At 39.1% G+C, this 27,369-nt stretch overlaps 1 protein-coding gene across 2 annotated transcripts in view; it reads right to left on the reverse strand.

Moving 5' to 3' along the window:
• Nucleotides 1-27,369, reverse strand: part of acbd5a (acyl-CoA binding domain containing 5a) — a 40,392-nt gene that overhangs the window by 8,162 nt on the left and 4,861 nt on the right. The window contains exons 1-4 of one of the 2 annotated variants that reach the window (XM_052016099.1): nucleotides 19,274-19,415; nucleotides 18,608-18,680; nucleotides 15,115-15,232; nucleotides 12,882-13,019 (exon numbers count right to left, since the gene is read on the reverse strand). In XM_052016099.1, the coding sequence (XP_051872059.1) occupies nucleotides 12,882-13,019; nucleotides 15,115-15,232; nucleotides 18,608-18,655 (304 nt within the window). In that variant the 5' untranslated portion in view covers nucleotides 18,656-18,680; nucleotides 19,274-19,415. Of the gene's footprint in view, nucleotides 1-12,881; nucleotides 13,020-15,114; nucleotides 15,233-18,607; nucleotides 18,681-19,273; nucleotides 19,416-27,369 lie in introns of those variants that run through there. The other variant, XM_052016098.1, reaches the window with a different exon arrangement.

Consider the following 27,369-nt stretch of genomic DNA (forward strand, 5'->3'; position numbering starts at 1 on the left):
TGGATTCTGTGGATAGAACAAACTACTTTGAATTGTACTTACAATTTGGGATGAGTGGGAAGAAACCAGTGAAAATATGATCTTTAATGCTTAAACCACGGAGATAAACATTTTCTACTAGATCTAAAAATCTCTTATTCATAAACATCTTTATATCTATTACATTTTATGTCACATTTTACATTCTCTACTTTCATTACAGTTAATTGCTACTGGAGCTTCATTATTAAAAATATATTTTTCCTGTGTTTGAAACATTAACCACGTTCATAGGTTGTTTCATTAAAACCCTTTCTGCACTTCAAAGACAGTTTAATTTCCTCTAGGGGGAGCAATTACTACATTATAAAGGCAACATTAGAAAAACCTTGTTTATCCAACGGATTTAAAATAAATTTAGGATATGTTGCAGCTGCAGTTGATGAGCTTTTAATCTGGACAATCATTTGAGAAATGTCAAATCTTACAAACCACTTGACCTTATCTGGAAACAGTTACTCTGCATAAGTACAGGTAAAAACATCCATCTTATTTATCCTTTCACAGAAAATTCTCAAATCACAATAACCAATCTCCTCTTAAAGTGACTCCAGAATTCTGTTTTTGCTACTCTACTCATACTCAACCTTTCACAATACTTCCTGACATCAGTTTGTCTCTTGATCCTAACTTTGTTTAACTTGATGTGATCCTAACAATTAGTTATTAATTAACCATACTTCTTGTATTGCATAGCTCTTTATAATCCCATCATTTCCCTCTTGTCAACTTCCCACTTTTCTAGTGTTTCCTCTTGACTGACTTTATGCACAAGAGTTCAGTCTGCTGGCTCTTCTTTGTCATATTTCCTGTGCTCCGAATTTCCTGATGACCAGACTAAGTACATCATTGACTTTTCCGTCTCACTGGAGTGTCATACAACCTTATTACAATTTTCTTAGTACTCACAGGACCAATTTCAGCAAGATAGTCTTCATTAACAGCAGCTCTTATCCAATGTAAAGCCCAACATGCTCATACATTTCATCTATTTCCTTTCCAATTCAACTTCATTCATTCAGTACCAAAATGTATTTTACTGAACTTTATCTGCCATTATTTCTACCTACTTTATAAGACATCTTTATTAGTCATAAGTACATCGAAACGCACAGTGAAACACATCTTTTTTGCATAGAGAGAGTGTTCTGGGGGCAGCCCGCAAGTGTCGCCACGCTTCCAGTGCCAACATAGCATGCCCACAACTTCCCAACCCGTATGTCTTTGGAATGTGGGAGGAAACCGGAGCACCCAGAGGAAACGCACACAGACACGGGGAGAACGTACAAACTCCTTACAGACAGCAGTGGGAATTGAACCGGGGATCACTGGCTCTGTAATAGCGTTACGCTAACTGCTACACTACCGTGCCTGCCGCACTTGCAACTACCGTACTTGCAACTATATTGTAACCTTAACCATGTCACCAGCTACTAAAGTTAGAGAGCAGAATTTAATCTGACCAAATCAGACATAGATCAGAAGGACAGCTAATGTTGTGCTTTTATTTAAGAAGGGCAGCAGGGATAAGTCTGGGAACTACAGGCTGGTGAGCCTTACATCAGTGGTGGGAAAGTTATTCTGAGAGACAGGATTTATTTGAAATGCCAAAGACTGATTAGGGATAATCAGCATGGCTTTGTGTGTAGGAAATCAGGTCTCAAAAATTTGACTTTTTTTTTTAACAAGGAGGTGACCAAGAGGATTGACAAGGGCAGGGCGGTAAACGTTGTCTACATGAGCTTTACCAAGGCCCCGCATGGCAGGAAGATTAGAACACATGGGATTTAGGGTGAGCTAGCCAACTGCATTCAAAATTGCCTTGGTGGAAGGAGGCAGAGGGTGGTAGTGGAAGGTTGTGTTTCAGATTGGAGGCCTGTGACCAGTGGTGTGCCGCAGGCACTGGTGCTGGGTCCTCTATGGTTTGTCATATAGATTTGGATGAGAAGATAGGTGGCATGATTAGCAGGTTTGCAGAAGACACCAAAATTGGTAGTATGAGAAGGTTGTCTAAGGTTACAGCAAGATACAAATCAACTGAGACAGTGAGCAGGGAATGGCAGATGGAACTTTCTCTTATATTGATAAAATGCTCTGGGATTTTCCTTAATCTTGTCCGCAATGATTATTTCTTGCTTCCCCCACCACCACCTTCTCCCCCACCAAATTTGCTCTCCTAATTTCTTTATTCAAGTATCCCCCAATGTGACTACAGACCCAACAATATGGTGAACTCATAATTTCTTCCCCAGTTCAGGTGCAAGTAGGAATGGGTGATTAATGCTGGCATTTCCATATCCTGTGAAAAATAAATACCAGGTACATTTGTCACAAAATTAAATTAAATCAATAAACGTGCAAGTTAATATTACACAACAAATCCATTTAACTATCATGACAGGTCTACATATATGGATTTAATATTCTTGAACCAATCAGCTTAAAAGGCCAAACCACAAGGCGTGAAGCAACAGCCTGCCACCTGCAACTGGCAAACAAATATCTGACAACTGCAAATAGAGGTTTTATGAGTCTTCTACTCCACACAGGCATAATTATGCAATCCAGAAACCTTCATACCTCTCAGAGAACAAATTCCTGATAATGTGCACAATCAAAATTTGGTTAGTTAACATTTGTTTGTCTATTATCTTAGAACTGGAACAGTCATCTATATTTTTATGCAGTAATTTACAAGAGTTCATCTGTTATGATTAGCCAATTGTGCTAACTGAGTTTTAAATGAAAACAAACAGGGAAACAATTGAGGGGTATAAAATGGGATATACTTCAGATGCTAGAAATTTCAAATATAAAAGAAAAAAATGCTCAAGACACTTAGTAAATCAGACAGTATTTCTGGAGAGAACAAGTGAAAACTTATTAAAGTATAATTCAACATAGTACAATGGAAAAAATTAGGACAAGAATTCCAGTTATGAGCAAGAGATCTAAAGGGCGGAGGCAGGAAAGAGGAAGAGAAGGATAGAATCTTTGAAGAGTATGCAATAAAAAAAGTGTCTGTCCTTAAAACAGGAGCACTGTTAATTTTGCCATAGTTTAAAGATGAGAAACAGCACATTGTTGTTTTGCATAGATTAGCTTGGAGTTATGTAGTGAAGAATTTCACACATTCAAAACAATTACCCTCCCCAGAAATGAACTGTGAAAAGTCAAATATCTCAAATTTGATTATACTCCATGAAAAAACCTTTATGATATTGCAATTCAATGTAAAACATTAAAGACAAGTAAACAACTTAGAATCCACTCCATAACATAGTCTGATCTGTAATTTTATTCAACACCATATTATATACACAGTAATTCAGTAAACAAGTGGTTATCAAAGACACCAACTCTTTGTAGTTTGGATTTGGGGCAGAAGGGTGGGGAATGAAAAAAAATAATCTTGGCAACGATAGATAACAAGCAATTCCTTTCTCCCAGCCCAGCCAATTCAACACACACATTGCTTCTATCTCCAATTCAATGCTCTTTATACAGAGCAAGCCTGGTAGGCATTTTCCAATTTTCTCATGTGCATTCACAACTAATGTGAAAAAGGACAAACTCAGCCTCATCACTCATTTGAAACATTTCTATTTTGGGGTGCTTTTTTTGTTCTCTTGAGACAGTGTTTCCACATAAATAATCTGTGCTGCACAGCAGTTTCGCTTCTGCACAAATCCTTTGCCAAACCTATGTTTTTTGACACACATCATAAAACACCGTTTTCAAACAGACTGAAAGCAGGAAACAGATGTATTCAAGTCTTTGCCACAAAATGACGTAATGTGTAAAAAAGTTGACAACTTATTTATAGAAATTAAAACACGAGTCCTAAACTTTATATCCACTGAGAGGATTTCATTTTACTACTGTGGAGCATGCCTTATGAAAGCAGGTTGAGGGAACTCAGCCTTTTCTCCTTGGAGAGACAGAGGATGAGGGGGGATCTGATAGAGGTGTATAAGATGATGAGAGGTATTGATTGGGTAGATAGTCAGAGGCTTTTCCCCAGGGCTGAATTGGTGGCCACAAGAGGACATAGGTTTAAGGTGCTGGGGAGTAGATATGGAGGAGGTGTCAGGGGTAAGTTTTTTTTACTCAGAGAGTGGTGAGTGCGTGGAATTGGCTGCTGGAAATGGTGGTGGAGGCGGATACAATAGGGTCTTTCAAGAGACTTAGATAGGTACATGGAGCTGAGTAAAATAGAGGGCTATGGGTAAGCCTAGTAATTTCTAGGGTAGGGACATGTTCGGCACAGCTTTGTGGGCCGAAGGGCCTGAATTGTGCTGTAGTTTTTCTATGTTCTACTTTATTTTCTGCATTTAGAAATCAGTTATGAAGTGAAATACTTTAGGCTATAAGATCTTCAAAAATGAAAGGAAAATTAGCAAAGTAGGAGGATTAGCAATGTTTGTAACCGACACAATTAATGCAGTTGAAAGAAGGGATTTCAGTACAGGTGATTGGGTACCAAAATCACAAGGGGTCAAGTTCAGGAAAAACAAAGGATGCAAGACTCTGCTAGGAGTTGTTTACATGTCTCCTGATAGTAATGATGCAGTGGATGTTTAAATACAGAGATGAGAGAAACATGTCAAAAAATGTGTGTCCTCATGAGAGATTAAATTTTCATAAGTTTGGGAGAATCTGATAAAGTAAATAATAAAAACAATGAGCTTGTTCTAATGTGTTCAGAACAGTTTGCAACAATGGGAAGTGAATAAGCCATACTGGATATAGAGACTGAAAAACCAATCAAATTTTACCTAACAATCTGACAGTATGAGAGCATTTTACAAATTGTGATTGTTTTTGATACATGGCTCACAAGAAAGAAGGGAAAAACAAACCGATGTTTCATGTCTAATTAATACTATTGTAGTGTCTAATACTATTACAGCTGCGGAAAGGGTGGATAATGTAGATGGATTCTCTCTAGAGTCAGTATGGGTGGAAGTTAGGAATAAGAAAGGAGCAGTTACTCTACTGGGAGTATTCTATAGGCCCCCTGGTAGCAGCAGGGATACTGAGGAGCAGATTGGGAAGCAGATTTTGGAAAGATGTAAGAATAACAGGGTTGTTATCATAGGAGACTTCAACTTCCCAAATATTGATTGGCACCTGCTTAGTGCCAAAGGTGTAGACAGGGCGGAGTTTGTTAAGTGTGTACAGAACGGATTCCTGTCACAGTATGTTGACAGGCCGACTAGAGGGAATGCCATATTAGATCTAGTATTAGGTAATGAACCAGGTCGGGCGACAGATCTCTTGGTGGGTGAGCATTTGGGGGACAGTGACCACCGGTCCCTAACCTTTAGCATTGTCATGGACAAGGATAGGAGCAAAGAGGACAGGAAGATATTTAATTGGGGAAGGGCAAATTATGAGGCTATGAGGCTAGAACTTGGGAGTGTAAATTGGGATGACACTTTTGAAGGGAAATGTACTATGGAGATGTGATTGTTGTTCAGGGATCTCTTGCAGGATGTTAGGGATTAATTTGTCCTGGTGAGGCAGAGAAAGAATGGCAGGGTGAAGGAACCATGGGTGACAAAAGAGGTGGAACAACTAGTTAGGAGGAAGGCAGCATACATAAGGTGTAAGCAGCAGGGATCAGAAAGGGCTCAGGAGGAATATCGGGTAGCAAGGAAGGGGCTGAGGAGAGCATGAAGAGGACATGAAAAGGCCTTGGCGAGTAGGGTTAAGGAAAATCCCAAGGCTTTTTTCACGTACGTGAAGAGCAGAAGGATGACGAGAGTAAAGGTAGGACTGATTAGAGACAAAGGTGGGAGGATGTGCCTGGAAGCTGTGGAAGTGGGTGAGGTCCTCAATGAATACTTCTCTTCAGTATTCACCAAAGAGAGGGGCCTTGATGACACAGAGGGCAGTGTTGGTAAGGTGAATGTTCTAGAGCATGTAGATATCAAGAGAGAGGATGTGTTGGAGCTGTTAGAAAATATTAGGACAGATAAGTCCCTGGGGCCTGACGGGATATTCCCCAGGCTGCTCCGCAAGGTGAGGGAGGAGATTGCTGAACCGTTGGCTAGGATCTTTGAGTCCTTGTTGTCCACAGGAATGGTACCAGAGGATTGGAGGGTGGCAAATGTTGTCCCCTTATTCAAAAAAGGTAGTAGAGATAGTCCAGGGAATTACAGACCAGTGAGTCTTACGTCTGTGGTGGGTAAGCTGTTGGAAAGGATTCTTAGAGATAGGATCTATGAGCATTTAGAGAATCATGGACTGATTAGGGACAGCCAGCATGGATTTGTGAAGGGAAGATCATGTCTCACAAACCTGATGGGATTCTTTGAGAAGGTGACCAGGAAGATTGATGAGGGTAGTGCAGTAGATGTGGTCTACATGGATTTTAGTAAGGCGTTTGACAAGGTTCCACATGGTAGGCTTCTTCAGAAGGTCAGAGGGCATGGGATCCAGGGAGGCTTGGCCATGTGGATTCAGAATTGGTTTGCCTGTAGAAAGCAGAGGGTTGTGGTGGAGGGAGTGGTTTCAGAATAGAGGGCTGTGACTAGTGGTGTCCCACAAGGGTCGGTTCTGGGACCTCTACCTTTCGTGATATTTATTAATGACTTGGATGAGGCGGTAGAAGGATGGGTTAGCAAGTTTGCAGATGACACAAAGGTCAGAGGTGTTGTGGATAGTGTGGAGGACTGTAGGAGATTGCAGACGGATATTGATATGATGCAGAGCTGGGCTGAGAAGCGGCAGATGGAGTTCAATCCGGAGAAGTGCAAGGTGGTACACTTTGGAAGGACAAACCCCAAGGCGGAGTACAAGGTTAATGGCAGGATTCTGGGTAGTGTGGAGGAGCAGAGGGATCTAGGTGTCCATATCCACAGATCCCTGAAAGTTGCCTCATAGGTGGATAAGGTAGTTAAGAAAGCTTATGGGATGTTAACATTCATAAGTTGTGGGATCGAGTTTAAGAGCCACGAGGTAGTGATGCAGCTCTACAAAACTCTGGTTAGACCATACTCCCTGTGTCCAGTTCTGGTCGCCTCATTATAGGAAGCATGTGGAAGCGTTGGAAAGGGTGCAGAGGAGATTTACCAGGATGCTGCCTGGTCTGGAGAGTATGCATTATGAGGAGAGACTAAGGGAGCTAGGGCTTTACTCTTTGGAGAGAAGGACGATGAGGGGAGACATGACAGAGGTGTACAAAATATTAAGAGGAATAAATAGAGTAGACAGCCAGCGCCTCTTTCCCAGGGCACCAATGCTCAATACAAGAGGGCATGACTTTAAAATAATGGGTGGGAGGTTCAAGGGAGATATCAGAGGGAGGTTTTTCACCCAGAGAGTGGTTGGTGCATGGAATGCGCTGCCTGGGGTAGTGGTGGAGGCAGGTACACTGGTCAAGTTCAAGAGCTTGTTAGATAAGCATATGGAAGAATTTAAAATAGGGGGATATGTGGGAGGAAGGGGTTAGATAGTCTAAAGCGAGGTTTAAAGGTCAGCACAACATGGTGGGCTGAAGGGCCTATATTGTGCTGTATTGTTCTATGGTTCTAAGATGAGCTTCAAAAGAGAGTAAAACTTAATTGACAATAAACTGAGCTGAACAATGTGTAGTCAATATAATAAACTGAATGTAGTACAGAACCCTAAAAAAGGCAAAGTAATTATAACGAAACATAATCAACAGATGAGACAAGGGATTAAAAAAAATCAAGGTTCAAATGTAATTTTACAGAAACAGAAAAGTTAAAAATCCAATTAACAGGAAAAGCCTTAAAATAAAACTTACAAGTTACATCAAAGCTATTGGCAATAAAGGAAAATGTTGACCCAATCAAGATGAAATAGCCGAAACTATTTGCTGGCCTTCCTATGAAGAAATAGATAAAAGGACAAGTTGCAGAAGGGATCCTAAAAACGTCAAGAGAAGGAATACTGCATTTAATACAAGTGTTAATTTGTACTACCTCAATGCACTGTATAATGAGTTGATCTGTATGAACGGTATGCAAGACAAGTTTTTCACTGTACCTTGGTACATGTGACAATAATAAACCAATTCCAAGTTTTAAATTAATAGTAGTGGAAAATTTAATGGGACACAAGATAGTTAAAACATTGTTTCCACACCAGGGTTAAAAATTGATATATTTGTCAAAATTATCCAAAACGTTTTCATAACTTAGATGAGCAAATTGTAAACCTCATTCCCATGTTTTTGAGAAGGAAGGACAATAGCTACAAACCTATCACTATTAACATGAATTAGAATTCATCAGAGGCAGAGTAACAATGCTTGAAACTGCATCAGGTGATCAAAGAGAATATGTCGAGGGCAAGTCACATTTGATGATTCATTTGAGTTTTTTGAGGAAAGGGAAGTGAGCATGGATATTGCGGATGTGATCTTCAAGGCATTGTAGAAGTGTTAATCAAAATTGAAATGAGATGGAATTGAAGGTAAATACAAGAATTGGGTTGTTACTTAGTTGAAAGATGGAAACAGAACATCCTGAAGCTGGTGAAACAGAACATGTAGAGGTAGAAGTCTGTCCTTGGTTACACATTACACACGTTATATTTCCCTTACAAAATTGTTCCGTGGACCGCAATGCAACAGAATTCCTGGATCATACAGTATGCAGTTGCTATAATATTCCTGAACAATAATGCTTCTGGAGGAATGGTATAGGACCTGACAATACCGTTTCAAAATAAAATCCCAGACCAGCCGTCAGTTGTGGTAGGGCTTACACGCTATAACGGGCTACAAAACAAAGTCGGGCAGCATAGTTAACTACAGCGCATCCCTTCCTGATGAGCTTAACACATTCTATGACCGTTTTAAACAGAAGGGCAGTGGATTGTCACCACCCACCCTGACAGCCTCCATGGTCACCGTTGCGGATGCAAGATCAATCTTATGGAGGGTGAACCCGAGGAAAGCATCTGGCTCGGATGTTGTCACTGGCTGTGTGCTCAGATATTGTGCTGATCAGCTGGTGGGGGTATTTGCAGACATAATTAACCTCTCCCTGCTATTATCCTGGTACCAAAGAAAAACAAGGTAACATGCCTCAATGACTACTGACCAGTGGCTCTGACATCCACCATCATGAAGTTCTTCGAGAGGCTGGTCATGTCATACATTAACTCCGGCCTCTCAGACAAACTCGACCCACTGCGACTCGCCTACTGCTGAAACAGGTCTACAGTGGACACCATCTCCCTGGCCCTACACTCAGCTCTGGAGCATTTGGACAGTAAAGACACCTATGTTAGACTATTGTTTATTAAGTACAGTTCCACCTTCAATACTATAATTCCAAGCAAACTCATCACCAAACTCCGAGACCTGGGACTCAACACCTCCCTCTGCAACTGGATCCTTGAATTTTTGACCAACAGACCTCAGTCAGTGAGGATAGGCAGCAATACCTCCAGTATGATTATTCTCAACACTGGTGCCCCACAAGGCTTTGTCCTCAGCCCTCTACTCTATATACTCGTGACTGTGTGGCCAGATTCTGCTCTAACTCCATCTACAAGTTTACAGACGATACCACCATAGTAGGCCGTATCTCAAATAATGATGAGTCGGAGTACAGGAAGGAGATAGAGAGCTTAAGTGACATGGTGTCAATGATAACAACCTTTCCCTCAATGTCAGCAAAACAAAAGAGCTGGTCATTGCCTTCAGGAAAGGGGGCGGTGTACATGCACCCGTCTACATCAATGGTGCTGAGGTGGAGAGGGTTGAACATCACCAATAGCCTGTCCTGGTCCAACCACGTAAACACCATCCAAGAAAGCTCACCAGTGCCTCTACTTCCTCAGGAGGCTAGAGAAATTTGGCATGTCCCCTTTGACACTCACCAATTTTTAATTAATACACCATAGAAAGCATCCTATCTGGATGCACCACGGCTTGGTATGGCAACTGCTCTGCCCAGGACCGCAAGAAGCTGCAGAGAGTTGTGGACGTAGCCCAGCACATCACGGAAACCAGCCTCCCCTCCATGGACTCAGTCTATACCTCTCGCTGCCTTGGTGAAGCAGCCAGCATAAGCAAAGACCCCACTCACCCGGGTCATTCTTTCTTCTCTCCTCTCCCATTAGGCAGAAGATACAGAAGCCTGAGGGAACATACCACCAGGCTCAAGGTCAGCTTCTGCTCCACGGTGATAAGACTATTGAACAGTTTCCTTATACGATGAGATGGACTCTTGATCTCACAATCTACCTTGTTTGACCTTGCACCTTATTGTCTACATGTAATGCACTTCCCTGTAGCTGTGACACTTTACTCTGTATTCCGTTATTGTTTTTATCCTGTACTACCTCAATGCACTATGTAATGAATTGATTTGTACGAACGGTATGCAAGACAAACTTTTCACCGTACCTTGGTACAAGTGACAATAATAAACCAATAACCAAACTAATAACCAAGTATATATGCATACACAAATTAATGAGTTGGATATGGTACTAACTGCAGATCCATTTGCTGATAAAACTAACTTGGGGGAAGTGCATTAAGTTGTGTGGATGAGAGTAGTTAGTTAAGGGATATAGACAGGCCAAATGAATTAAGACGGAGTCCAGTGGATCTATCTGGAGGAATTGCAAGGTAAATAAATAGTGTGAGAGTAGGAGCAGTGGAAAAGCAAACTGATTTAGCCTTCCTTGTTAGACAGAATGCCTAAACTTAGCTTGCATTGGAAGACTGAAGATTTCAATTAATCAAGGTATTTTACAATTATTGAGAGTTATTCAATCAGATTGCTATGGGAAAAACTATTTCTTCTTGTTGTGGTAGCCAAATCAAGAGAGTGTAATTGTAAAATTAGAGCCAGCCCATTTCAGAGTGAAATTATTTGGTAATTTTTCCACATGAAGGGTGGTGGAGAACTAGAGGACACATCCTTGAAAGGCTGTGGTTGCCAGATTAGTTCAACCTACATGACCTAGATTGATTTCAGTTGGGTTGGGCTCTCAAGGACTTTGGAATAAGTGGAAAGTAAATGGAGTTACGATATTGAGCAGCCATGTTCTAAATGAGTTTGCAGTTTAATAGACTCATGTTCTATCAATAATGGGTAAATTTGTGATCTGCTATCAGCTTGGAGAGGAAATGAGTGACTCTTACACAACTCATCTGTCTCTTTCCCATGAGGAAAGGAACAATTTAAGTGCTAAAAGCTATTTGAAACTTTTGTTAATGTTTTAATAAATGGTGCATTCCACTGAGATTTAATAAAAAGCAGAACAAAACTATTCCTTTGCATTCAATCTGCTGGAGGAACTCAGTGGGTCGAGCAGCATCTGTGGGGGGGGGGGAAGAGGGGGAGGAATTGTTGACCGAGTCCATTGACAATTCCTATCCCCTCACATATGCTGCTCAACCCACTGAGATTGTTTGTTGCTCCAGATTCCAGTCTTTTGTGTCTCTATTCCTTTGCATTATTTTGTCTGTTTACTGTGATCCCTTTCAGCTCGTTATTATTGCTTTAGTCAAATATGTTCACTTGACTAAACCAACCTTGTTTTCTCCTGCTAAAGTAACTTTAGAGCAGACTCAGTTCGTGAATGAACCATGCCCGAGAGCTTCTTTTGCATTGATAAAGAAACAATGAAAATAGGAATAATAGTAGTATACTAGTCAGCCCCTTTAAACTGTTCTACCAATCAATTAGATCACAGCTGAGAAACTAATCCCGTACAGGAGAAAAAAAAAAGCAATTCTTAGTGTTACCATTTGTCTGCACCAGTAAGCAAGAAAAATATACTGCCATCATTTAGTATAAATACAGGTGACTCCAGCTGATGATTAAAAACAGCTGATGATAGGATAAAATTATTAAGAGGCAGCATGGATTGAATGATGAAACAACTGATATTTTATTTAGTTTTAAATGTGACAGAAGTTAGTAACAGAGCAGAATTATTTATCTATTGAAAATACTGTCCACCATTTCAGTCTGACTTTACTGCAGTTATGGTTGTGTGTTCAAGTGTTTGACACAGATGAAGATGATAATGGTTATTCACAATTTAACTAAAAGGATATGCACAAGGATGCGTTAATAACAAGGTAAATGTACGTACATCAGTTATTTCAGAACATTTCAAATCCCAAGCCCCTAAAATACAGTTCAATTGTACATCCATTGCTAATTAAAGAATATTAATACTACATAAATTGGCTGTTTATTAACTAATCTAGAAGTAATTAATCTTCTATAGAAATAAAAGTTGTTGTTATACAGAATTCCATTTCAGAATTCACAATTTTACTAAGAAGTATATTCAGGTGCTACAACTATCCATCAGGAGAGCTGCAGCACACTGGGACAAGTCAACCTTGGCTAACCCGACAACTTTGGTGTGCACTCTGTCACAGACATCCCCTCTATATTCTCCTTCCCTGTCCTCCATTTGTGACTTAAAACACATTTATTTTCTCACTTTTTAGTTCTGATGAAGAGTCATTTATCTGAAAACCTGTTCTGTTTTTCTCCGTGGATGCTGCCTGACCTCAATGCTTATGACACTTTGTTTTCCTTCCAAAACACTAGTCAATGTGCTAAATTGGACAAATTTCTGAATAAACTGCAAACAACACATACATTAAACCTCTGCTTAGGGCTGCAGCCTCGAAAGACTGATGTTGTGGATCAGCAGATCATCTGTAAAAGTTTGAATTTAAGATATGTTTTTGAATAAATTCCTAAATTAAAATAAATGCTATATTTCACAACAATTCATTTCAGATCATGGTAGCTTTTAACAGCAGGATATTTTTGATGGGATAATGAAAAAAAAATCATTAGATATTTTAGCATATTTACCTTTATCATCATCAAGGTCATTATCTGTTGCATCTTCATCATCTTCCCCCTGTTCCGATTCTGCACCACTATCATTGCCTTCAACTTTTCCATTCATTTTATTACAATTTATAGGTGAACTGAGAACATTGCCAAGATCTACATATTTAAGGGAAAAATCAGAACAGTCAAAACCTAGTCATGGAATGGGAACATGTCATTCAGGCCATATTTAATGAAATAAATCACTCTTTCAGATCATACATAATTCACAAACCAAAAGATGAATAAACATCCAAGTTGTAAATCTTCCATGGTATTTATTTAGTATAAGTGAGATTCCTTAAGTTACCAGGAATGCTGTTAATCTTCACCAGCTCAGTGGTGCCACACTCACCTTTCAAAGCAAAAGATTGTGGGTTCAATCCCCACTCCAGTACTTGAGCATAATTATTTTGTAAGGGCATATAAATGTAAAAATTAAGAGCAGGGGTAGGTCATTTGAGCTTGCCCTGCCTTTCATCAAGACTGTCACTGATTTTTTACTGCAGCATTTTCCGGTTATCTACCCCTATCTCTCACTTCTCTTATTATCCAGAAATCTATTGATCTGTTTTGAGTGAACTCACAATGATTGAGGCCTATGAAGCAGGGCATTCAAAAGTTTCACCATCCTCTGCGTGAGGAAATTTCTCCTCCTCTCAGTCCCTAATTCTAAGGCCTATTCCAGACTTAGCCAGGAGAAATATCTTTCCTGCACCCAGCCTGTCAACACCTAGATGAAATTTCAATATTTTAGTGAGATCACCTCACATTTTGAAGAATAGAGACCTGGCTTACTTGATCTTTCCTCATGTGGCACACACATCATCCCAGGAACCAGTATGGCGAATTTTAATGCACTCCTTTTAAGGCAAGCACATTTTTTTTTGAGATGAGGAGACCAAGACTACTCCAAGTGTGATCTCACCAAGGTCCAATATAATTGCAGTAAGACATTGTTCCTCTACCCAAATCCTCTTGTAAAGCAGACCTTTGAACTACTTGCTGCTACTGGATGTCAGCAAACAGGATTTGTGTCAGAGGACACCTAGGTTGCCTTGAACATTAACATTTCCCAATCTGTCATCATTTACATAATACTTTACTTTTCTGTTTGGTTAACCAAAGCAGATGACTTCATTTTTCCACGTTATATTCTATCTACAATTTCCTCATCTATGCACTCAGTTTGATTATATCCTGTTATATTCCTATGAATTTTCTGCCTCTGCCCCTTTGAAACAGCAAGTTCCAGCCTCAATGAAAAATTCTAATTAACTTCTCCTTATCCTCTTATCAATTACTTTAAGTCTATATTTTCTGATTGTTGACCTCTTTGCTATGGGAAATGGGTCCTTCATAAGTTCTCCATTTTAACATATCCCCTATATTTAAATTCCATTGACTTCCCCTCCTATGTTCTAAACCCCAACCTAATCAATCTTTCTTCACAGATAATTTTCTGCAGACCTAATAACATCCTTGTGTCTCCTCTCTGCTGTATTACATTCTTCCTCTAAGTTCTGAGGATTGCTCAGAGAAACCTTCCACAGTTTGGAGCTCAAAGCACCTTGTTCCTTGTTTCACTGATCCTAGCTTACATGACACCCATTTAGATCTGGCAGTACCTTCCCTTTTTCTTGTCAAGAAGATTTCTGCTCTGGTGAACCTGAATACTTTTTACAGTTACCCCATATCACAATGAATCAAGTAACTCCTAGATGATCATATCATCTATATATCAGTAATTCTGTCACCAATGTGAAGCTTTCATGAAATAACATTATTATGTTTTCTAGCAACAGAAAAACAAGTGGCTTTCTTGAATGTGACGGTCATTTGTAGGCAATGGCTTCAGTGCTAATTTGTCACTAAATATCCAAGTCTCAGCACGTACTTTCAATATTAAAATTAAAAATATCTATCACTCAGTATCAGTAAGTTTATCATACATGGATTTGAATTAATACTTACCTTCAAGTGACTTAACTACTTTATCCAGACGGCCTGCATAATCAGCACAGCATGCATAAAGTAGAACAGCAGGACATACATTACTTAAATAGGTTTCAGCAAATGAAAACATTGATTGTATTTAAATCAAAAAATGAATTACTTTCAAGTAAAGGTACTGGATAGGCATAAATAAAGCGCTCAAAAGAGCGAAATAAAAAAAACGTGGATATATTTTTGACTCCCAGGAAGAACTAACCTGATGAGATTGCATATGGGGATATTGATTGTTTTTTGTCATCCACAAGTTCATAGAAAGGTCCAATAACACAAAGTAGTTTCTCTACTTCCTCAGTCATCGGCATAGACTCAAGTATCTACAAAACAGAAATAATTCTTGAAACCAATATTCCAAAACACAGATGCAAGCTCTGTTCCTACCTTAAGAGGGTATTCTGATTTGATCAGAAGGAAATGGATTAAAATTGTGGGCTTTTTGTGCCTGCCACATCCCCTGCATACCCAAGTGACGTGAATAAAATCAGGCATACACAAATGAAGATAATGGCAAACACCAAAAAATAAATGCTGAAAGCCTGTGCAAGCCACCCAGTTTCAAAGGAGTCAATTCATCTTTTATTACATTTCATCAAATAGAGTAATCTTAGAATTATATTTTACAAATCCAATTATTTGTAGTGCTGTGGAAATAATCTATAAATCAGCATTTTAAATTAAAAGACTCAGAAGTTCATTTTAAATTCTGATACTTTTAGAACTTTACACCACCTCATTGCTTCATAAAATGAAGTATAATAATGAATACTGCACCAAAAGTAATCATTCACTATATTAGTGTTCATCAAACCTGGTGGATTAACATCAACAATTTGCATTTAACTTTACCCAGAAAATTTTTCCATTCTACTTCATAGCAGCATTATCGAATCAATCAGACATCAAGCCAATTTAAGATGTCATCAAAAGCTTGGGTAAAGTAGTGGGTTTTAAGAACCGTCTTCAAGAAGATGTGGGGTAGAGAGCCAGAAAAACAGAGATATAAATGCAGAACTTAGGCCCTCAACAGCCAAAGCCTTGCCACTGAGAATATAAAGATTAAAATCATGAATCCATAAAAGGCCACAACTGCAGAGTGCATAAATCCCAAAAAGTTGTAAAAATCAGAAAAGTGTCCAATAAACAAGGCTGAGACTTTTTTTGAAAAGAAGATACTGTCAAATTATGAACCCATGTCAGTCAACAAACACAGAAGTGTGATTTGGCACCAAGGTTTTGACTATTCCAAATTTACAAAGAATATAGAATGGAAAAGCAGAGTTACCTTTACGTGCAACTATTTCAAAAATATCTATGGAGAGTTTCAGCAAATGATGAAGTGAGATGGATAACATTATGGATGTATTAGGAGATTCTGATCATGGAGAGAACATGGGTTCAGCAGCTGAGCCAAGGGTAAAGTAAGATGCCAAGATTGCAAACAGCGGTAATGAAAAGAAACGTATTGATGCTCACCATAAGAGCAACAACTACACAATATCATTTATTCCTTGTTAAGTGCTTGGACATGTTTCTGAACGGCATCACTACACAAGTAGCCAAAAGAGGTTCTAAGTGATTTACGGGATGAACTGACAATTGAAAAAGGGGGTTTAAGCTAGGCAAGACAGACAAAGGTTTTTATTTTTAGTTTGCATTATTGTAGGGTTCGTGCACATTTCATTTCACATAGCCAGCAGGATTCAAAATGTTAACCTGCTAGATTTAGGATGTCAGGAAAGAAAAACAGGATTTTCCAAGGATTAGAGACATTGGGCAGAGCTATAACCTGAACATATTAATAATATGTAATGTTAGTTCCAATATATCACTCATTACCCAACAAAAGACATTATCAAATTACAAGTTGTTGCAAAAAAAAACCCAGATGTTATTGAGTCATCATCAAAGTCAATTGCAGCAATTCTTGTGTCATTGAATGACTGAGCCCAGTGTTAGGAGTGGTAGTGGCAGGATGTTAAACACTAGCAAGACTTCAATCGAGAACTCTAGTTAATAAATTTATAAAAGATTATATGCAAAAAATAATTTTAATGAGATGGACAATGCTATAAATATTATCTGTGGAGAAAGAAATAAATTTAACATTTCAGGTTAATGGCACTGTATCTGAACTGAAAAAGGTAGATATGCAAAAGATTTAAAGCAAGTATAAAGGCAAGGAAAGTGGGGAGGTGACCAATGAATAGAAAAAGGCCTGAGTTAGGTTTCCTCTTTCTCCCCACAGATGCTGCCTGATCTGAGCGTTGACAGCATTTTCTATTTTTATTTCAGAATTCCAGGGGATATCTGCTCTTGAACTGTGATTACTACATCATTTTAAATACATGTGGAGGCATGTTAAGATTTATTACTACTGGGGGGGGGGGGGGGGGCAAAAACACTGTTGGGAAATTTAATTACACTTTAATTTACACGGAACGTGTTGTAGTTATTTATGCAGATCCCCAAGAGAAGCAGAACTGATGTAGACATCTATTTCTTGTTTGGTAATGTAGATTAATATTTGCAATCAAATCACGTTCTGTACAACTATACTACCATTAAATTATCATGCCATCTCCAGCGTATTTTTGGGATGAAACACTGACTGAGCTCTCAATCCATTAACTGGAGCAGACAATTCAGTTTAAATATCATTGACTTGTATAGTCTTTCATTTGAAAAATCAGTCACAAATGTAACATTGCAGCATTGCATACGATAATGTCTATAATTGTAGAAGAATACTTCTGGTAACCTGCGCAGAATCTTAGAAGTGGACTTCTCAAGTATTAGGGAATTACTCTGACACCAGATTACAGTATTAGACATAAAATCATCAGCAAATGTAGGATTTAACAAAAAATGCCAACAGTTCTACAAGCTCCTGGCACTTCCCAGCAAAATCTGACTGAAAAGTACAGTTTATTGGGAACAGACCTGATCTGAACAGATCTGAACTTACCTCAAGCTGCACACAGCATTTACGTTTTCATTTATGTTATATTCCAGTAAATTTGTTCAGGCTGATTTTCCTTTTATAAATGCATGCTGATTTTTACCAATCCTGTCACTGTTTTCCAAATGCTCTGCTATTACATCTTTAATCATGAACTCTAGCATTTTCACCACTACCAATATTAGACTGATTGGTCCATGATTCCTTTCCTCTCTACCGCCTTATTTAAAAATTGGAATTTCATTAGCTCCCCTCCAATCCATAGGAACTGTTCCAGAGGCTAAAGAAAATTGGAAAATATCCATCAATGCATGCATTGTTTCTCGGGCCACTTCCTTAAGTACTCTAGGATGCAGATTGAGCCATGAGGAATTTTCAGCTTTCAATCCCATCAATTTCCTAACACCACTTCCTCACTAATACTAATTTTCATCAGTTCCACATCTCACTAGACCCTAGGTTACTTAACATTTCTGAGAATTTGTTTGTATCTTGTGATCTTCCTTTGTGAAGAAAGAAGCAATGGATTTATTCAAGTTATCTGGCATTTCTTTGTTCCCCATTATAAATTCCTCTGGTTCTGACTGTAAAGAACCTGCATTTCTGACAATAGCATTAAGTTTTCTGGGGGTGCATTAACAAAGACCTTCATAATTAAAAGTTGATAAATCATAAATGTAAATTAATCACTGAAGTAAGGAGCACTTCAAAAAATATTGTCTGTTTACATTACCTTTTTCATTTCATCAACATAAGCAATCATGGCTTCTTCCTTGGACATGTCTCCCAGGGAATTCCAAGCATCCCTATAATAAACACAAGAAAGCTTTTCTGTTAATGACTTGCAACAAAGTACAAACTGATTTTCACGCTCAAGTCATTTTCAATCACAGTCTTCAAAGCCAAGAAGAACTTACTAAGATAATGTCAGGCAAACAAACTTCTATCACAGAAAGGAGACGCCCAAGTTTTCAAAGTAACTTGTGCGTGATGTATTTTTCCACAAGTCCCACATCTCAATGGCACAGATTACAGTGAACAAGCAAAACAATGTAGAATGCCTCTACGTTTCTTTCAACTTTAAACAGCAACCATAACCAAAGGTTAAACAAATCAAATTTTAGACTGAACATTTTTCCACCCCACAACAAAATACAACAATTCACAAAGTTATAAATTTGTTTTTCAAACACACAGTTGTCTTTATTAACATAGTACAGAGTATCATGATTAATTAAAAAGAAAAAATGTATTCTGTGGAAACAGGACAAAAAGACAACAGATTGTTAGAGATAAGAAGAAGAGAGCTAGACCCCATCACTCCCCAACAATTTAGAGTTATCCCAGAATCACAGGCCTGGATTTTTGGTGGTAAACAGCATGGAGTCCAACAACACACCTGCTTTTGTTGTTGGGTTTCCCCCGCACTGATGCAGGGGAATCCACTCCCAAATTCTGCACCAGTTCAGATCAGTGACTTTCAGAAACATGTAAAATTTCTAACAATTTTTATAACTTGCAAAGCTGGGAGGCAGTATCTATTACCAAAGGCTTCGAAAGGAGTTCTGAGACAACAACTTATTCTGGCCACTCACATCTTTGCTTTTTACTTCACTTAAGGAATGTGGGATGGCTGGCAAAGCCAGCATTCATTACTCATCCCAATTGTCTTCAAAATAGTTGTGGTGTGCTGCATTCTTGAATAGCTGCAGTCTTTCCAGTGATGGCACTTCATCAGTATAGTTGGGTGGTGAACTTTTGGATTTAGATCCATCATTAATGAAGGAAAGGTGAATTTGAAGGAGGCTGTTCCGAGACCAACAAAGACCATCTTGTCCTAAATGTCTAGCTTCTTTCAAGATTGTCAGAGCTGCACTCATTCAGCCAAATGAAAAAGTATTCCACTACTCGTGACCTGTGTTTTATACATGGTGAAAAGGCTTTGGGGTGTCAGAAAAGGACTCATGTGCTACAGAAAACCCTACTTCCAGCTGGGATAAGCCTCTGAACTGCTTTTGTAACCATAATATATATGTGACTCATCCCAATTGAATTTCCGGTCAATGGTGACTCCCAGGATATTGGAGGAGGTTTTAGAAATCAAGGGTAGATAGTTAAACTGCCTCATGTTGAAGAAGGTCAATTTCTGACATGAATATTACTTGCCACCTTTCTAGGTCTTCCTGCTTGCAGTTATGGGTTGTTTCATTACTAAGGACTTGTGAATAGTTTTGAGTATCATGTAATCATCAGTGAACATCCCCAACTGTGAACTTGAGACAGAAGAAAGGTCATTGATGAAATAACTGAAGACATTTGGGTCTAGGAAACTGTCTGCAGTACAATTCTGGAGCTGGGGTAATGGACCTCCAACAAATACCTTCCTCTGTATGAGATATGATTTCAGCTAGTGGAGTGTTTTCCATTGCATCCTTTGAAGCCCCACCTGTGCTCAGGACTGTCTGGACATGCAAGATTATCTGCCAATTTGAATGAATTAAGTTCAGGAGAATGGTGCCCATAGGCAGCAAGTACAAGCTGCAACTCTGCTGCAATGATATTTTGTTAATAGCACTTCTCCACAGAAACAAACCAGGAAAGTAAAACTGAGATTTAATGAACTTGCATCTTTCCTGGCCAATTTCACAATCTTGAATTATAGTCAATACAGTAGACAACTTTGCACATAGCAAGGTACCAGAAAAATTGAATTTGATCTCATTTACTGATACGTTGATGGCTAAACATTGTCTAATTCACCAGGAAAACTCCTTGGCTCTATTTTAAACACTATGGGAACGCTTACGTTCAAAGAAAAAAAGTTGATGTGACAGATAAAAGTCAGGACTTTCAAAAAGAAAGTACAGCACTTACATGGTGTTACACTAAAATGTCAGCTTAGATTATGTACTTAACTCTCTGAAGTGAGGCAGAACTCATGATCTTCTGCCCCAAGGAGGTAAGTGAACTAATTTTCTTACAAAAAAATGACTGCAAATGCAGGAAGCCTTACATACTAACAGGAAATGCTGGAAATACTTATCAGATTGGGCAATGACTGTGGAGAAAGAAACAAAGTTAATATTTAATATCACCTACCAGTCATCTGAAATGTAAACTGCATTTCTTCCTCCATAGATACTGCCTGATCTGTTAGGCATTTTGAACATTTTTTGTTTGTATTTAATAAGTCCTACCATTTTATCTCCCCCACCTCATCTAGTGGAGGCATTTACTGCTTATGGGAATGCGATTCTCCCGTCACTTGACATCCAGGATAACAAGTACACATTCCACATGTGCCTACACATTATGTGCAGGCAGTCTAACTAATTGCCAGAGGCTTCACAGTGAACTTAATACTATTCAAACTTGTAAATGCATGTTGAAGTCACTGACTAGAGTGATAAGTATGGCAATTATTTTCCTCCCCAACCTCAACTCCTACATCTAACTCCAATAATCTTAGTCCAATTCCAGCTGATTCTGGTTATCTTGGTGAAGACTGAACATAAGCAAGTAGGAAGAGGAGTAGGCCATCTGGCCATTCAAGCCTGTCCAGCCATTCAGTATGATCATGGCTGATCTGCTACGGACTTCAAATCCTCTTCTATGCCAGTTCCACATAGCCCCCTATCCTTGATCTATCAAAAATTTACCTCTCCTTTAAATACCTTCAGTGAACAGCGCCCACAACCTTCAGAGTTAGAGAATTCTAGCAATCCACCACCTTCTGCAAAGACAAATTCCTATGCACTTCAGTTTTGAATGACCATCCCTTCATTTTATAATTTGAGATGCTCCCACTAGCAGAAAGATCTCAACTTCTACCTTGTCAAATCCCTGTAGGATCTTACATGTTTGAATAAGATCACCTATTCTTTCAATCTCCAAAGGATAAAGATCCAACTTAGCCATTTGTTATAGGCCAACCCTCCCATCCCAGGAATTCACCCAAGGAATCTCTTCTCCGATGTTAGCATATCCGTTCGTAAATAAGGGAACCAAAACTGAACATAGTATTCTCGGTGTGGATCACCAGCACTCTGTAAAATTACAGAAGATTTACAGCTATTCCTCTTACAAGAACACAAATTTAAACACAGTAAAACATATCTGATCAATCATTAGCAGGATCATGAATCCTTACCAATATTTATCCAGGAAACAAAAGGACTAATATCTTATTGCTGTTTGAGAGACTTTGGAAGCAGTGCAGTGGTCACATTTCTACTGGTAACGTAAAGGTTCCCTTTTTACAGACATCCATAAGTTGATTTTGTCAAAAATACACAAATATCACTCAGTATGGTAACAATACTGCCATAGTATTGTAATGAATAGCATAAAAAGCACATAAGACTGGTAAAAAAAACAATTACTAAAAGTGGAGAGAAGGAGGAAACTAGTTCTGCCGTTCATAGGAACGAATGTAAGTGTGTACATCAGACTTTTGAATTTGATAATATTATGTTCATATGTAGGGATGCCCATTAGTTGGGCATTCATAACCTGGGGTCAACCTGCATACTACAACAGTAACCATACCTCAAAACCCATATTTGAACCTTGGTTGTGAAAGATGCAGCATGGAATTCAAATTCTCCTTTTTCTTTCATTGCTGTGGAAGTTGGAAATGCAGAGCCAGAGACTGTTCGACCATTTTTAATCCAATATTTTTTATTGGTGGTTTGGGGGAGGGGGGGTGCGGGGGAAAGCATGGGCAGAGTATAAGCTAATGATTCAAAGTATTCAAACTAATTAGAACTCACCAACTATTGAAGCAAGTCAAGTTTCTCTTTAAATATTGGCGGTCACCATTTTTCTGGTTTTGACAAGTTTACGGAACTGCAGTTTCCCATTTCTAATTTTATTTTGGTGAAATACTATTTCTTTAATGTTCTCTGGTTATACTGTCAGAGAAGTCCAGTGCTAAAAATTTTAAAACATTGCAAGCACAGAGTGAATGTTTAGAATTTACCTCATTTTGTCACAAATTATTACACAGGCTCTTAAGATGGGTCAAGGTGAGTCAGAAGGGGAATGAGAAGCTGCAGCGTCATACCTGAAGAATGTAAGAGTACATGCAGCAACAGATGATTGTAGAGGGGAAGTTCTTCTAGTGCCAAATCTAGAAACTAAAGACATGTCTAGTGGATTTTGTTCATCCTTGCATCAGATGTGGACACTGCTGTCCAAACATAGGCAACCACGTAGGTCTCTTCCACTGACCAGCACATGCTGATAGTTTCCTCTCAATTTCTGCATAACTGAGCTGCAATGCTACTGAAATGGAGATCAGCAGGAAATACTGAAACCACAAATAGTAAATGACCAGGGACCTCAAGAACCTAAGTTATAAGCAGTTACTTTTGAAAATTTAGTTTTGTTTGGTCTGCTGAAATGCAACTGTCCATCACTCCCTTAAAAAGCAAACAAATGTGAATTTTTAATATACTTGTCAAGTAAGAGCTTTGAATAAGAGGATGACAGCTACAATTTAGTTATGACATGAGGACATTTTTCCAGCAGAGATGCAAAATTTTGAAAGGAAATGTTGGAACAAAGTGTTATTTAAAATAAACTTGCCAAAAATTAATTTTAGTCAGCTCTAAGTCAGGAAATGGGTAGCACAATAGGTCATCACATTTCACTTTAACATTTATGATTCGTACAAGTCTAGCCCAGATATCCATGGCCTCCTCTACTGCCACGTTGAGGCCAGATGCAGGTTGGAGGAACAACACCTCATATTCCACCTTGGGAGTCTCCAACCTGATGGCCCCAACATCGATTTCTCTAACTTCTGGTAACCCCACCCATTCTTTTTCTTCCCCCCCTCCAACTTCTTTGTCTTCCCTTATTCCTGTGGCTCCTTTCCCCCACCTTGATGATCTGCCCATCTCCTCTCTTCCCCTCCTCCATCCTTTATTCCATGGTACACTGCCCTCTCCTACCGGATTCCTTCTTCTTCAGCCCTTTGCCTCTTCTACCTATCAGCCTATCACCTCTCAGCTTATTACATGCCCCACTGCCCCCCCCCCCACCACCTACCTTCCCCCTCTCACCTGGACTCACCTATTTCATGAACTCATCTATCTCCTGCCCACGTGTGCTCCTCCCCCTCCCCTTCTTATTCTGGCTTCTGCCCTCTTCCTTTCCAGCCCTGGTGAAGGGTCTCGGCCCGAAATGTCGACTGTCTATTTCCCTCCATAGATGCTGCCTGACCTGCTGAGTTCCTCTAGCACTTTTTGTGTTTTGCTCCAGATTCCAGCATCTGCAGAATTTCTCGTGTCTCTGGATTGGACAAAAGCTTTACTTCTTTACTGGTACAATCAGAACAGTTTGGAAAGACTCAATCCAGTGACAGGAGAGGATGAAAGATCTATCACATCATGGATGAGTTGGGCCAAAGGGCCAGTTTCTGTGCTGTACAACTCGAGGACTGTTTTAATCAACAGATAGCAGCAACAAATTTAACAATTTGAAATACTACACTTTAACATTATATTGATGAGCTGTTATGTCATCAAGGAGAATTGATTTTTGTATATAAAAGTTAATATTAATTAACAATACCCAAAATGACTCAGCTGATTGAGGCAGTTCACTGTGCTGAGTTGGTTAATCTCAGAGGCAAGTCTAAGAGAAAGAACAAGCATGGCCAGGTTAATCAACATGGCGGGACTGATGGTCTGAAGTCTATTTATTTTGATGGAAGGAGTATAACTGGTAAGGCAGATGAACTTAGAACCTGGATTCATATATGGAGGTATGATGACGTAGCCATTACAGAAACTTGGTTGAGAGAGGGGCAGGACTGGCAACTCAATGTTCCAGGATTTAGATGTTTCAGATGTGACAGAGAGGCATGTAAAAGAGGGGGAGTTGTACAAATGATTAGGGAGAATGTTACAGCTGAATTTAGAGAGGACATCTTGGAGTGCTCATGCAGCAAGGCCATATGGCTAGAGCTCAGGAATAAGAAAGGTGCAATCACTTTGATTACATTATACAATAGGCCTCTTAATAGCTATCCGAAGATAGACAAACAGATATGTTGGCAGATCATGGAAAGAAGCAAAAAAAAAGTAGGGTTGTTGTAGTGGGTGATTTTAACTTCTCCAATATTGACTGGGGCTTAGATGGGACAGAATTTGTTAGATGCATCCAGGAGGGTTTCTAGAAACAACATGTAGATAGTCCAACAAGGGAAAGGGGCATACAAGACCTTGTATTGGGGTATGAGCCTGGCCAGGCAATTAATGTCTCAGTGGTGGGAGCATTTTGAGAACAGTGACCATAATACCATAAGATTTAAGATAGTTATGGATAAGGATAAGACTGTTCCTTGGGTTATAGTGCCAAACTGATGGAAGGCTAATTATAACAGAATTAGGCAGGAACTGGGGAAAATAGATTGGGAGCGACTGTTTGTGGGTAAATCCACATCTGATATGTGGAAGTCTTTTAAAGGCCAGCTGGTTAGACCTCAGGACCAGCACGTTCCTGTGAGGATGAAAGATAAGGATGGCATCATTCGGGAAACTTGGATAACAAGATTATAAATTTAGTTGAAAAGAAAAAGCAGATGCAAGGTTTAAGAAACTGAAATTGGACAAGGCTCTTGAGGAACATAAAGGAATTAGGGAAGAAGTTAAACAGGGAATCAGGAGGACTAAAAGGGGCCATGAAATGTCCGTGGCAAGCAGCATTAAGGAGAATCCCAAGGCATTTTATACATAAATTTGGAGCAAGAGGTATCTAGGGAAAGGGCAGGTTCACTCATGGACAAAGAAAGAAATTTATGCATGTAGCCAGAGGAAGTGGGGGAGGTCCTTAATGAGTGCTTTGCATTAGTATTCACAAAGGAGAAGAACATGGATGATGGTGAGATTAGGAAGGGGCATGTTGATATTCTAGGCCAGGTTGTTATTAGGAAGCTGGTGTTGGGTCTCTTGAAAAACACTAAAGAGGATGAGTCCCCGTGGCCTAATGGGATCTAACTCAGGATATTGAGAGAAGCAAGGGAAGAGATTGCTGAGGCCTTGACAGAAATCTCCGTATCTTCGTTAGCCACAGGCAAGGTCCCAGAAGACTTGAGAATAGCCAATATTGTTCCTTTGTTTACGAAGGGCAACAGGGATAATCCAGGAAATTATAGGTGAGTGAGTCTTACATCAGTAGTTACTAAAGATTCTTAGTGACAGGATTTGGAAGATAGAATGGCTTTGTGGTGTTGGGATGTCCTGTCTCACAAACTGACTGAGCTTTGAGGAGGTGATGAAAGATAGGGCAGTGGATGTTGTTTACATGGACAAGAGTAAAGCACTTGACAAGGTCCCTCATGGTAGGCTGGCCCAGAAGATTAAGTCACATGGAATCCACGGTGAGCTGGTAAATTAGATGCAAAATTGGCTTGGTCACAGATGATAGTTTTTTTATGTCTTTGCACTCTAACGCTGCTGCAAAACAACAAATTTCACACCATACAAGACAGTGATAATAAACCTGATTCTGATATGTTGTAAGCCTATGGACTTGTACTGAATACAAAAGTTGCAGGTAATCACTCCCTTGTTTTTCTTTGTTCACAGATGTAGCTGTAACTTTCTGTTTCAAATTATTCCCTTTTTTTGGGTTTCTAACTGCCAATTTTTAAAGTAATTGTTACTTTGACAACTTTGTATGTGTCCTAATACAGACATTCTCTATGTTCTCTTCATCTTCCCTACTTCCGCCACTGAAGACACCATTCCCTCACTTAACCAGTTATGATGAAGGGTCTTCAACCTAAAACATCAGCTCCATTTCTCCCTCACTTATGCTGCTCAACTTGTAGGGTAATAACAACATTTTTGAAAAAGACAAACTGCACTTGAGAGAAGAGAATAGTTTCCAATATCAGGCCAGCTGAAGAATAGATAAGGAAACAAAGCACATGAATAAAGGAGCTAAAGGAGAAATTTGAACAGGCACAAAATGAAACAGGAAATAACAGGAGAAGAAATGTGGATTTGGATTTAGGGGAGGGTAGAATCTTAGGAAAATTTGTTTTGGTGAGCAAGGAAAAGGAAAGGATGTAACCAAAGTAGCTGAACACAAAATCAGAACAGTAGAGTTTGTATCCATGTCAGAATAAAAAAAACACTAAAATCTAAGGTTATATCCAGTTAGCAATGTGGTGGTTTTTTTTGACTTCTGATTCAGAACTGAACATATACTTCTAATCTTAAGCAGTAACCAATACTGTCCCCAAAAGAATTTATCAGGATCCAAACAGCTGATTTGGTTGTGTGAGCTAGTCCCATTACATTTTAAGTTGAATCCACTTAGCCACATTTTGATGGAAAACCTATTTAATTACGGGAAACACATTTTCAATCCATGGATCTGATTTGAATGCAATCTCCAAGCTAAGTTCGCTGTTCTGATTATACTTTTATATCATAAAATGAAGTAACAGAATTACACCTAGGATTTTAGGGGTGATAT

The sequence above is a fragment of the Pristis pectinata genome, chromosome 5, assembly GCF_009764475.1.
Source record: "Pristis pectinata isolate sPriPec2 chromosome 5, sPriPec2.1.pri, whole genome shotgun sequence".
NCBI lineage: Eukaryota > Metazoa > Chordata > Chondrichthyes > Rhinopristiformes > Pristidae > Pristis > Pristis pectinata.